We start from the raw sequence: 13,526 nt of genomic DNA, 5'->3' as shown, positions 1-13,526 counted from the left end.
GCTGTTCCTCCCAACCTTAATCCCAGACAGTGGGCCCTTAGGCAACCACTTGGCTCAGAGCCACGGAGGTCACATATCAGCCACCAAAGGGCTGATGAGCCCCAGGGGAGGGGGCCCCCAGCCCCTGGGTTGCCTTGGCTGAGGCACCGCTCTCCATCTCCAGGATGACGAGGGGCTGGTTGGGGTTGCTGTCGATAAGCTGCTTTGTCTTCTCTAACACCTGCAAGAAAAAAGTCCAGAAGAGCAGCTCAGACCAAAAGCCCAGGCCCCGAACTTCTGGCTGTATCCTGCCGGCCTTTGCCTAGGAAACACTCTGGCCACCGGTGCTGCCAGGACTCACTCGTTTCTGGACATCGGCTTTGCTGGCTCGGTCTAGGTCATCCATGACCTTCTTTAGGGATTTGAGAGTCTCCCGCAATTCGTCCTTCTGCCACTGGGGGATGACAGCAGTGGCCAGGGCCTGGAACCAGAACCAGAAGACCATCTGAATCTGGGCCAAAACTTGCTGGGATATCAAGGTCCAGCCCACCCCACCTGAACCCAAGTCCTCCCTGACTAGTGTCCTGGAAAGGAAAGCAAAAACACAAAGCTGTCTTCTGGCTTTGAGACCCGTCCCTTCTGGAGCAGCTGCGGCAGGCGAAACAAGCAGGGCTAGAGAGAAAGGAACAGTAGAAAGCTGGGCTCCAAGTCAGGTCCAGTCCTTACCACGCTGGGAACAGCCTGTGATGAGCTTCCTGGCAGCTTAAAATGCAAATAAATGCCAGGCAGGCTTGGAAGCAGGGGGCAGCCTTTTCCCCTTCTCCAAATCCCTCCACCCCAGTGCCCACACATGCTTGGGAAGAGCTCTCCTGCTAGCAGCAATGGGGGCAGCAGGGAACCTCCAGGGTCCAAGGCCAGGATCCATGGGGTCCCTGCTACAAGGCTGCAGAACAATAGAAGTCAGCCCAAAGGCCCATTCCACCAAGAACCAGCGCCTGACTGAATACAGATTTACTGAAGCCAGGGCATGTCTCATGCATCAGGCCCTGAGGAGGGAGGGAAGCCACCCCTACCTCTCCAAGGTCAGCGATCTCCCTCTGCACATCCTTGTTTGGAGCAGTCTGGGCCTTCACTTTGGCTTCCATGACAGAGAGAGATTTCTTCAAGCTCTCTGCTTTCCTGAGGGCCTGGGAGGGGACACCGGGTCAACCCCAGGCAGGAAGCCTGAGTCAGCCTCACTATCCTGGGTCTGAGTGGCTGCCCCAGTGGTAGGCCCTGCAGTAACACACCCGAAAAGTGTCTGTGGGGAGCAGGTACTGGCAGCACCAGGCCCCAGCAAGGAGCACAGTGCTCACAGGCCCACTGGCAACGACTGTACCCAACTCTGACTTGGGGATGATCAAGCTCGAGAATCAGGAACCCCATCACCCAGGAAGTGGCTAACCCTGGGGCTTTAGGACAAGTCAGACACACCAGTTCCCATGACAAAGCACCCATCCTCTACTGCACGGCCTCAAACTAAGCACGCCCCTAGGGGTACATGGATCAGTGCCGTCGGCCCTGAAGCCACAGCGAATCTATGTCTTACACCCTCTTCCACATGGAGATAAGAGGGGGTAGATAGCCAGATTTACATATATTTTAAGACTAAACACAGGAAAGCTAGGAAATCTTGTGTGGTGGCAGGTTTCTTCTGCCACACAGGGGTAGGACACTGGGGCAGGGGGAGTGGCCCAGTCTCCACTTTCACTCTGACTGCAGCAGCCACGCGGAGCACTGTTTGCTCTATGGATTCTTGCCCTCTTCAGATAAGCCCCAAACCAGCCTGACCTGCTCACCTTCTGGGCTTCGGCACCTGTCACAGCCACGATCCTCCGGATACCCTTGGCAATGGCTTCTTCCGTCACAATCACAAAAGCTCCTGCGTGACTTGAGTTCCGCAGGTGCCTAAATAGCAGAAAACAAAGGTGGTGGTGAAAGAGGTCCTTGGCAGCCTTTGGCTGGGGGTCCCACTAGCGGACAAGAGAAGCAGGAATGGGTTGAAAGTCAGGGAAAGCCTGGGCTTGGGAGTGTTCTGACACGGAGCGAGACACCAGCTCACCAAGCCTGAGTGTTCTCAGCTCTCAGATGGGGATGATGCTCCCCACGTAGCTGCTATGAAAGTCAAATGAGGCAAACAGGAAAGTGCTTTGTGGTCCCTAATATCCAATACAGTCTTACCATTAGGCTCTACGTGACAGTTTTGGTCCTGTGGTGGAACTTACACTCTATTTTTGTATTCCTGTTCATTAGGGGACAATTTGAGGACTGCTGTTAAAATCTTACCACAACCCCTTGAACAAATAGGCTTTATTTCAGTTGTTCAGAGAACCTCAAATGCTTATTAATTCCTCCTCATTCTTTGACAGTGGTATAAAGGTTTGTTTTTTTTTTTGAGACAGAGTCCTGTTCTGTTGCCCAGGCTGCAGTGCAATGGTGTGGTCGTGGCTCACCACAATCTCTACCTCCCGGGTTCAAGTGATTCTCCTGCCTCAGCCTCCCAAGTAGCTGGGAAACAAGCACCTGCCACCACTCCTAGTTCATTTTTGTATTTTTAGTAGAGACAAGTTTTCACCATGTTGCACAGGCTGGTCTTGAAATCCTGCCCTCAAGTGATCCACCTGCCTCAGCCTCCCTAAGTGCTGGGCATGAGGCACCACACCCAGCCCTTGTATAAAGTTTTTGAAAGCTGTTTCCTCCCCAATTCAGCTGGGCAGAAAAGCCTGTAACTCAGTCCCCCAGACCCCTACCCTACTCTGCACATCCCACTTCCTCCCTGCCTGCCAGAGGCCTGCAGGGGACCTTGGACCGTCTCAACCATGATATTAAGAATGTTCTTTTTGGCCAGGCGCGGTGGCTCACACCTGTAATCTCAGCACTGTGGGAGGCTGAGGTGAGTGGGTCACCTGAGATCAGGAGTTCATGACCAGCCTGAACTGGTGGAGAAACCCTGTCTCTACTAAAAATACAAAATTAGGCCAGGCACGGTGGCTCACACCTGTAATCCCAGCACTTTTGGAGGCCGAGGTGTGTGGATCATGAGGTCAGGAGATCGAGACCATCCTGGCTAACATGGTGAAACCCTATCTCTACTAAAAATACAAAAAATTAGCCAAGCGAGGTGGCACGCACCTGTAGTCCTAGCTACTTGGGAGGCTAAAGCAGGAGAATGCCGTGAACCGGGGAGGCAGAGTTTGCAGTGAATTGTGATCAAGCCATGTGCACTCCAGCCTGGCAACAGAGCAAGGCTCCATCTTAAAATTTGCTGGGCGTAGTGGCGGGTGCCTGTAATTCCAGCTACTCGGGAGGCTGAGGCAGAAGACTCACCTGAACCCTGCAGGCGGAGGTTGCAGTGAGCCAAGATGGCGCCATTGCACTCCAGCCTGGGCAACAAGAGAGAAACTCTGTCTCAATAAAAAAGAATATTCTCTTCCTGGCTTGGCATGGGGGCGCATGCCTGTAGTCCCAGCTACTTGGGGGGCTGAGGCATGAAAATCGTTTGGCAGTGAGCTGAGACTGTGCCACTGCACTCTACCCTATGGGACACAGCAAGACTCCATCTCAAAAAAAAAAAAAAAATTCTTTTGATAAGGCTTCATTTGGGGCCGGGCGTGGGATAGCTCAAGCCTGTAATCCCAGCACTTTGGGAGGCCAAGACGGGCAGATGACGAGGTCAGGAAATCGAGACCATCCTGGCAAACACAGTAAAACCCCGTCTCTACTAAAAAAAAAAATACAAAAAACTAGCCGGGCAAGGTGGCGGGTGCCTGTAGTCCCAGCTACTCGGGAGGCTGAGGCAGGAGAATGGCGTAAACCCGGGAGGCGGAGCTTGCAGTGAGCTAAGATCCGGCCACTGCACTCCAGCCTGGGTGACAGAGCAAGACTCCGTCTCAACCAAAAAAAAAAAAAAAAAAGGCTTCATTCGGAAGCAGGAACTTTCCAGGCCACCATGACCTTCCCAGAAAGGCCCAGAGAGCTACAGAGGAATCCAAATTGGCAGAAGTGGCTATCCCATGCCGAACTGAGCTGGGTCAAGCATGTAGCCTGCTCAGGGGCTCTGAGACAATAGAGCTACGTTCCCTAGATGCCGCCCAAGCTGTCAAAGGAAATTAGGTGAGATACCAGGAATGGAAAGGGCTAGGACTACATCAGGAGCTCAACGAGCACTCCAGGCCTTGCTGAATCCCAAATTCATACTAGCCTTCTTGTTAGTTTCAGCCCAGCAAATAGCAAGCAACTGCATGGTAAGTATGAATACAATGTTTTCCACCTTATCCTCCTGGGAATGTTTCATCAGCAAATGTTAACATCAGATACGGGAGGTCTAATGAGCACAATAGAAGGCTGAGATTCTTGGGAACGCTATTTAGCAACTCCATTTCTGAGGACTTCACTGCAACCTTAGAAAGACGAGAGTTGTTCTAGCCTAAGACCTACATCCTCAGAAGGTGATGGCAGATGACCCCTCTACTCTGCCCCTCCATGGTACTCACGTTCCCCCACAAAACTCAACAGAAGTCAGGGAGCCGGCAGGCCCAGAGGGGTCATCCAGCAGCTCAGACACCGGGACTCCAATGGAGACGACTCGCACAGGGTCAGGATAGGTCTCATCAAACACAGCCCGTAGGCCCTGGATGGCTTTTGCTGCCGCCAGGGGGCAATCCTGAGTGTAGACGGGCTGCCAGACAAAGACAGAAAAGAGCTGGAAGAGATCCCTGGAGGTACGATACAACAAGGCAGGAGAACATGGTCCTGCAGGCAGGACTCGCGTTCTGACCTGGCTCTGCCTGGCACGTGCCATGAGCTTCCTGAATCACACACCACATGCAAAGTCAAGGGCATCAATATGGTAATTTCCAACTATTTTGTTTAACTGTGGACCAAATCTTATATGTGAACAGACTTAACTAGAACAGCTCTGGTTCTCCTAAGGTGGGGGTCGGACAAAGGCCTCTCCCTCTCCCCTTCAGCAACAACCACCACTGCCCCGCACTGCCCCCTACAAAAGCCCAGGTGAAGAATCACTGCTTTAAGCAAATCTACATGCAGGACGAATCTGGTAAAAACAGAGAGCACTGCACTGCTGAGACTGTGGACAAACAGTGATGGTGCGGGGAGGGGAGGCGTTCGGCCGTCGCCCATCCTACCTTGGCTGCCTCAATCATCTCATTAGCAATCTCTTCAGCCTTCTTGATCTGTTGGGTGGACATGGCTCCCTTGGCAGTGAAGTCAAATCTAAGGCGGTCAGGAGCAACCAGTGACCCTTTCTGGTCAGCTTCCCCAAGCACTGAGCGCAGGGCAAAGTTCAGAATGTGCGTAGCTGTGTGGTTGCTCATGATGGGTCTTCGTCGGGGCTGGAAAGGGCAGAAGGGCTCATGGAGAGGTCTGTAATAGACTGCTAGTTATCTCCTGATACCTGCACCCCCAAGTGCTACAATTTTTAGTTGGAAATATGACTGTGCAGAATAAAGGTTACACTTCCCAGCTTCCCTGCGGCTAAGTGTGGCCATGTCACTAAGTTCTGGTCAACAGGTTTTGAGCAGAAGTGCTGTCTACCATTAAAGGGTCCTCCCATTTCTTTTCCACCACCTAGAACAGGAATTGTCAAACGATGGCCTATGGCTAAATCTAGCCTGTCATCTGTCTTTTCATTTTCAGAGACAGTCTTGCTCTGTTACCCAGGATGGAGTGCAGCAGCACAATCATAGCTCAGTGCCACCTCAAACTCCTGGGCTCAAGCGATCCTCTTGTCTCAGCCTCCCAAGTAGCTGGGACTACAGGTACACACCACCACCCCCAACTAATATTTTTTATTTTTCGTAGAGATGGGGTCTCATGTTGTTGCCCAGGCTGGTCTCAAACTCTTGGCCTCAAGCAATCCTCCCGCCTCAGCCTCCCCAAATGTGTGTGTTTATAAATTTTTATAAAGTTTTTTTTTTTTTTTTAAATATGGAGTTTTGCTCTTATTGCCCAGTCTGGAGGCTATGGCACGATCTCGGCTCACTACAACCTCCACCAGATGGCCCTCTGACTCTGTGGGGCAGAGCCTCCGTATCAGCTTGAGCTTTTCAGAACATACACTGCTATTCTGTTTTAAGCTACTCTTACTCTGGAGCTCTGTCACATGCCACAGAGCCTACCTCTTCATTCTTCAGCATCCTTGGCTCCTGATGAAAGTAGGTAAGATTAGAAAAGCAATCCATGAAAGCAAGTCCACAGGATCTTAACTGAAATCACTGGTGAAATCACTGACTTGGGAACATACAGATTAACTCTTAGTTGCATCCCTCACAATCCACCAAATGCACTGAAATTAACCCCTGTGGTCTACTTACAATGTCACTAGGGAGTGATAACAGTGACAGGACAATTTAAAGCCAGAGGAGAAGGTGATTACTAACCAAATCCAATGGGGGCCACAGTAACCCAACTCACCTCATCAATAAACAACCGGACCTGATCTCCCACTTTCAGGTCACCGTAGATCGTTCCGATGTGTAGCACATACCCTCCTCGGACCTGAGCATTCTTCACCGTAAACTCTGTTTTCTAAGAGGGGTCAAGGAGGAGAGTAATAAATAAATACTTAAAAATATATAAATTTTCTTCTATTTTCAATATAAATTCATGTATATAAAAAATTCTCTTTACATATGTAAATTGTACACACACACATATTCCATTAATATTATTAAATATAATTAAATAGGCCAGGTGCAGTGGCTTCTGCCTGTAATCCCAGCACTTTGGGAGGCTAAGACAAGTAGATCACCTGAGGCCAGGAGTTTGAGACCAGCCTGGCCAACATGGTAAAATCCCATTTCTACTAAAAAAATACAAAAATAAGCCACGTGTGATGGCAAGTGCCTATAATTCCAGCTACTTAGGAGGCTGAGGCAGGAGAATCGCTTGAACCCAGAAGGCAGAGGTTGCAGTAAGCCAAGATCGTGACACTGCACTCCAGCCTGGGCTACAGAGCGAGACTCCATCCAAAAAAAAAAAAAAAAAATTTATCTGTGCACACACACAGACACACACGATATTAACAAGCATCTTAGAATTTTTTTTTTTGAGACAGTCTTGCTCAGTCGCCCAGGCTGGAGTGCAGTGGCGCAATCTCAGCTCACTGCAACCCCCGTCTCCTGGGTTCAAGCGATTCTCCCCTATCAGCCTCCCGAGCAGCTGGGATTACAGGCATCCGCTATTATGCCCAGCTAATTTTGACAGGGTTTCACCATGTTGGCCAGGGTGGTCTCAAAATCCTGACCTCGGGTGATCCACTTCGGTCTCCCAAAGTGCTAGGATTACAGGCATGAGCCACTGTGCCCAGCCACATCTTAGAATATTTAAAAGCTTCCGTAAAGAACCTGAAGCCTAGGGAGACAAAGTAACTCATTCAGCAGCAGCAGCAGAGCTCTAGGCTGAGTTTTCTACAAGGACACCTCCCCTTCAGAGAGCTGCCTCTCCTTTTTAATGTGCAAAGCTTGTAGGAAACTTGCACCCTGGCTGCAAAAATATTTCTATAAGGGTACCCAGTGGCCAGGAAAGCAACAGGTACAAGCAGCAGCTCCCTCAGCTCCAGAAATACTGACCATGGAACCCAACCCAAAGGGGTGTCAGGACTGCTCCCAAGGCCTGGAGCACTGTGGGGCAAGAGCAGCTCCCCGGCTCCATGCCTGGCCCTCCTCGGCTAACAAGGAAGAAGAACTGTTGGCTCACATCCTCGCTGCTGTCATCCACCTTCACCAGGTAGCCTTCGTCATAGATCTGCCCTCCTTGCTCAGCATAGAAACAGGTCTTGTCCAGCACCACTCCACACTCTTGGCCTGTGGACACCTCTTCCACGAACATCTTCTCCCTGCGCAGAGCCATCACTGTAGCCACTGTGTTCTCAAATACTGCTCGAGGGAATGCACAGAAAGGGGACACTGGGTCAATGACCTTTTCATGCCTTCTTAGCAGACTTTTGCTGGATTCTCTTTCTCAAACTCTTCTTAGCTCCAAATTGTCCAATTGTATTTTGGAAGCAAACCCATTAGACTATAAGGGCTTCGCGGCCGGCGCAGTGGCTTGCCCTGTAATCCCAGCACTTTGTGAGGCTGAGGTGGGCGGATCACGAGGTAAGGAGATCGAGACCATCCTGGCTAACACAGTGAAACCTCGTCTCTACTAAAAATACAAAACATTAGCCTGCCATGGTGGTGGGTGCCTGTAGTCCCAGCTACTTGGGAGGCTAAGGCAGGAGAATGACGTAAACCCAGGAGGCGGAGCTTGCAGTGAGCCTAGATCGCGCGACCGCACTCCAACCTGGGCGACAAAGCAGCAAGACTCCATCTCAAAAAACGAAACAAAACAAAACAACAAAAAAAAGGGCTTCCCATCAAAGAATGCAACACTCTGTCAGGTGACCAACTGTCCCAATTTTTAGGGCTGAGGGGTTTCCTGGGATGCAGACTTTCAGTGTTAAAACTGGGACAATGGGTTACCCTAACTCTGAGCTACTGAGCAGAAACTTAGTGCATGAGATTAGTAGATCTTTAAGAGTAGTTATAGGCCAGGCGTGGTGGCTCAGGCCTGTAATCCCAGCACTTTGGGAGGCCAAGGCGGGTGGATCACACGGTCAGGAGATGGAGACCATCCTGGCTAACATGGTGAAACCCTGTCTCTACTAAAAATACAAAAACTTAGCTGGGCGTGGTGGCACAGGCCTGTAGTCCCAGCTACTCGGGAGGCTGAGGCAAGAGAATCGCTTGAACCCGGGAGGCAGAGGTTGCAATGAGCCGAGATCACGCCACTGCACTCCAGCCTGGGTGACAGAGTTGAGACTCTGTCTCAAAAAAAAAAAAAGAGTGGCAATAAATTCCCCTAGTCCAAGGTCAACTCATAAAGAATATACTCATTTTGTAGGCTCGCTTGAATAGATTCAGGTATAATATTGTTCTCAGCTGGGCACGGTGGCTCACACCTGTCATCCTGGCACTTTGGGAGGCCAAGACGGGTGGATAACCTGAGCTCAGGATTTCGAGACCAGCCAGGCCAATATGGTGAAACCCCGTGTCTACTAAAATATAAAAATTAGACGGGCATGGTGGCACATGCCTGTAATCCCAGCTACTTGGGAAGCTCAGGCAGGAGAATCGCTTGAAGCTGGGAGGCAGAAGTTGCAGTGAGCCAAGATTGCGCTACTGCACTCCAGCCTGGGTGACAGAGCGAAACTCAATCTCAAAAAAAAAAGATTGTTCTCCACCTGGGCAAAAAAGCAGCAAAAACATGTACTGCCAATTTATTTCTTTGAGGCAGGGTCTTACTCTGTAGCCCAGGCTGGAGTGCAGTGGCACAAATATGGCTGACTGCAGCCTCAATCTCCCAGGCTCAAGTGATCCTCCTGCCTCAGGCCCACAAGTAGCTGGAACTACAGGCGTGCGTCACCACGCCCAGCTAATTTTTGTATTTTTGGTAGAGACATGGTTTTGCCATGTTGCCCAGACTGGTCTCACACTCCGGAGCTCAAGTGATCCACCCCCGCTCACATTCCAAAGTGCTGGGATTACAGGCATGAGCCACTGCACCAGCTTTGTTTCTTAACATTAGAATACTATTATCCAGCCGGGCGAGGTGGCTCCCCTCTGTAATCCCAGCACTTTGGGAGGCCAAGGCAGGCAGATCAAGAGGTCAGGAGTTCGAGACCAGCCTGGCAAACATGGTGAAACCCCATCTCTACTAAAAATATAAAAATTAGCTGGGCATGGTGGCATGTGCCTGTAATCCCAGCTACTCAGGAGGCTGATGCAGGAGAATCGCTTGAATCCAGGAGGTGGAGGTTGCAGTGAGCCAAGATCATGCCATTGCACTCCAGCCTGGGCAACAGAGCTAGATTCCATCTCAGGAAAAAAAAAAAAATGCTATTCGGATAATAGCATTCTAATAGCATTAGGATAATAGAATCCTAATAGCATTCTTTTTTTTTTTTTCAGAGACGGAGTTTCACTCTTGTTGTCTGGGCTGGAGTGCAATGGCATATCTAGCCTCACTGCAACATCTGCCTCCCAGGTTCAGGTGATTCTCCTGCCTCAGCCTCCTAAGTAGCAGGGATTACAGGCACACACCACCACACCCAGCTAATTTCCGTATTTTCAGTAGAGACAGGGTTTCACCATGTTGGTCAGGATGGTTTCAAACTCCTGCCTTAGGTGATCCACCTGCCCTGGCCTCACAAAATGTTGGGATTACAGGTGTGAGCCACAGCACCAGGCCCCTAATAGCATTCTAATAGTCACTGTGGATTGTATCAATGTCAGCTGCCCAGTTTCCTGCATGATGTTACAATTAGAGGAAACTGGACAAAGGGTGTGAGATCCTTCCTACAATTTTTTTTTTTTTTTTACAACTTCCTGTGATTATAATTATTTCAAAATAGAGCTAAGAAAACTTCCAGCCAAGGGTGCCTGTGTGTATAAGAAGTGCATAGCGTGACTGTACGGCACTCCAGGAGAGGCTGTCAGCAGTTTGCTGGATAGCTAATCTTGAGAAACAATCTTTCAAATACCCTCCAGATACGGGGCAGAATGCTCAGAAGTGGAAGGAGCAGAGCACCATACCGTAGCTACCACTGGAGTCCAAATGGTAATTGTACTTTGGGGAATCATCTGTAACCTCCAGACCCCGTGCCCGGAGCTCTTCGATAGCGTAAATGTCCAGCATAATGAGGTCTTCCCCACCGGCTCCCTTGCCCTGTGATTTCAGCTGTCAGCAAGAGAAACAAGCATAAGTTACACTACAGTAGGAGAAAAGGGATTCCAAAGGACTGGAACTTGCTAAACTATGCCCAGCGTAAACTGCCAGAACAGGGTTTTTCAATCCTGGCACTACTGACATTTGGGGCCAGATCATTCTCTGTTGTGGAGGATCCTCTTGCAGTGTGGGATGCTGAGCGGCACCCTGGCCTCTACCAAGTACATGACAGCAGGATCTGCCCCTGGTTGTGAAAACCAAAAATGTCTTCAGACATTATTGCCAATTGCCCCCTGGAAGGCAGACTCGCCTCTGCTTATGAACCACTGGTCTAGGGGAAAAAGCACTTCAAAGACTTTAATGGAAGGAAACTCATGCTCGCTCTGCAGCCAAGTGGTGCTGAGTTGGAAGGTGCTGGGTTTCCTGCTCACTCTCCAAGTTCTTTACCTGGGCCAGTTTCCTCTCCTCTTCAAAGCCATCCATGTCTACCACCAGGCCCTTCTCTTCAGCTATCAGTCCAGTCAGATCCACTGGAAACCCATAGGTGTCATAGAGGAGCCAAGCAGTGTCTCCTACACAGCACAAAGGAGGTGTGTCAAAAAACAAAGATGGCCCCTTTTCCATGCCAAGTCCTCCAAGAGGATGCTGGGATTGGCAGAAGGAATTAAAGAGATAAGGCCAGTCAGTATCGGCCCTGGGTGCCCATCAGAAAATCCAACACATGTTTTCCAGTTAACCTGGGGGAAACACAATGGATGTCCTGATACAATTCTAGATTTTGTGTTTTTTTTAATCTTTTTTTCTTTTTAAACCTCACCTAGGCCGGGTACAGTGGCTCACGCCTGTAATCCCAGTACTTTGAGAGGCTGAGGCGGGTGGATCACGAGGTCAGGAGATCGAGACCATCCTAACACGGTGAAACCCCGTCTCTACTACAAATACAAAAAATTTGCCGGGCTTGGTGGCGGGCGCCTGTAGTCCTAGCTACTTGGGAGGCTGAGGCAGGAGAATGGCGTGAACCCAGGAGGCAGAGTTTGCAGTGAGCCAAGATCGCACCACCGCACTCCCACCTGGGCAACAGAGCGAGACTCCATCTCAAAAATAAATAAATAAATAAATAAAAATAATAATCAAAACCTCACCTGGACAATTTTCTATTTCTTTTTTCTTGTTGCCCAGGCTGGAGTGCAATGGCATGATTTTGGCTCACTGCAACCTCCACCTCCCGGGTTCAAGCGATTCTCCTCTCTCAGCCTCCTGAGTAGCTGGGATTACAGGTGCATGCCACCATACCCAGCTAATTTTTTGTATTTTTAGTAGAGACAGGGTTTTGCCATGTTGGGCAGGCTGGTCTTGAACTCATGAACTCGTGATCCGCCTGCCTCGGCCTCCCAAAGTGCTAGGATTACAGGTGTGAGCCACCGTGCCCGGCCAACAAATCTCTCTCTTGATCTGAACATAAGTGTGTTCAATTTGTGAAAATTCATCAAGCTTTTACCTTGTTATACTTCAATAAAAAGGGGAAAAAAATCTTTGGAATTTATTTTCCCCAAATTGCAAAACAGTATATATCAAATATTCCCACTCTTGCTTGAAAAATACACACCCACAAATACCTACATGTATTTATTTGCAAGCAAACAGAGAAGAATCCTGAAGAGTTATACACCAAACTGTTAAGAGTTGTTCCCTCTAAGAAAAAAAATCTACCCCCACCTTGCCCCTGGGAAAAAGGATTTTCTTTTTCTGAACACTTTTGTATTCTGTATCGTTTGAATACTTTGCCACAATGATGCATTACTTTTACCATTTTACTATAAATTCCAGTTTGCACCAAAAGCAGTTCAATCAAGCTATGTTCAGCCTCAGAGACACGGGAGCCCACAGTCAGTCTGTGAGAAAGGGCTTGTGTTTCCCAGAAAGATCAAACGGCCAGGATGGAGAAGTGCAAAAACTGGTCCCTACCGGGAATGGTCTTGCTGTCTCCCAGGCTCTGAATTTTCCTGTCCAGGATGCGACGCCCTCTGCTGAGAGTCTTGAGAAACTGCACCTCTTCTTCATTAATGATGTCCTTCACCATGTCTGGGTCCTTCTTCAGCTCAGGAAATGCATCTCCCTGACAAAGGGGAAGCAAGATGAGGGGCTGGATGAAACCAAAGACTATTCCCTACCTCCTCTTAAAAAACCTCCTGGCCGGGCACGGTGGCTCACGCCTGTAATCCCAGCACTTTGGGAGGCCGAGACAGGCGGATCACGAGGTCACGAGATCGAGACCATCCTAACATGGTGAAACCACGTCTCTACTAAAAATACAAAAATTAGCCAGGCACGGTGGTGGGCTCCTGTAGTCCCAGCTACACGGGAGGCTGAGGCAGGAGAATGGCGTGAACCCGGGAGGCGGAGCTTGCAGTGAGTGGAGATCGCGCCACTGCCCTCCAGCCTGGGCGACAGAGCGAGACTCCATCTCAAAAGAAAAAAAAAAAACCTCCTTAGCAGGGTGCAGTGGCTCATGCCTGTAATCCTACCACTTTGGGAAGCCGAGGCTGAGCTCAGGAGTTCAAGACCAGCATGGGCAACACGGTGAAACCCCGTCTCTACTAAAATAGAAAAAATCAGCTCGGCATGGCGGTGTGTGCCTGTAATCCCAGTTACTCGGGAGGCTGAGACAGGAGAATCGCTTGAACCCAGGAGGCAGAGGTTGCAGTGAGCCGAGATCATGCCATTGCACTCCAGCCTGGGCGACACAGCAACACTCTGTCTCAAAAAACAACAACAAA

The 13,526-nt window shown here is 49.8% G+C and overlaps 1 protein-coding gene across 1 annotated transcript in view; it reads right to left on the bottom strand.

Annotated features, from left to right (window-relative positions):
- The window catches only part of AARS1 (alanyl-tRNA synthetase 1), a 34,136-nt gene that overhangs the window by 1,277 nt on the left and 19,333 nt on the right, over positions 1-13,526 (bottom strand). The window contains exons 9-19 of the mRNA XM_007993649.3: positions 12,715-12,865; positions 11,197-11,321; positions 10,617-10,761; positions 7,738-7,916; positions 6,454-6,567; positions 5,166-5,372; positions 4,512-4,696; positions 1,818-1,926; positions 1,053-1,166; positions 341-460; positions 134-220 (exon numbers count right to left, since the gene is read on the bottom strand). Of these exons, the coding sequence (XP_007991840.1) occupies positions 134-220; positions 341-460; positions 1,053-1,166; positions 1,818-1,926; positions 4,512-4,696; positions 5,166-5,372; positions 6,454-6,567; positions 7,738-7,916; positions 10,617-10,761; positions 11,197-11,321; positions 12,715-12,865 (1,536 nt within the window). The remainder of the gene's footprint in view (positions 1-133; positions 221-340; positions 461-1,052; positions 1,167-1,817; positions 1,927-4,511; positions 4,697-5,165; positions 5,373-6,453; positions 6,568-7,737; positions 7,917-10,616; positions 10,762-11,196; positions 11,322-12,714; positions 12,866-13,526) is intronic.

This window comes from Chlorocebus sabaeus, chromosome 5 (assembly GCF_047675955.1).
Source record: "Chlorocebus sabaeus isolate Y175 chromosome 5, mChlSab1.0.hap1, whole genome shotgun sequence".
NCBI classification, from domain to species: domain Eukaryota; kingdom Metazoa; phylum Chordata; class Mammalia; order Primates; family Cercopithecidae; genus Chlorocebus; species Chlorocebus sabaeus.
The sequence above is the reverse complement of the archived record's forward strand: the minus strand, read 5'-3'. Positions and strand labels throughout refer to the sequence as shown.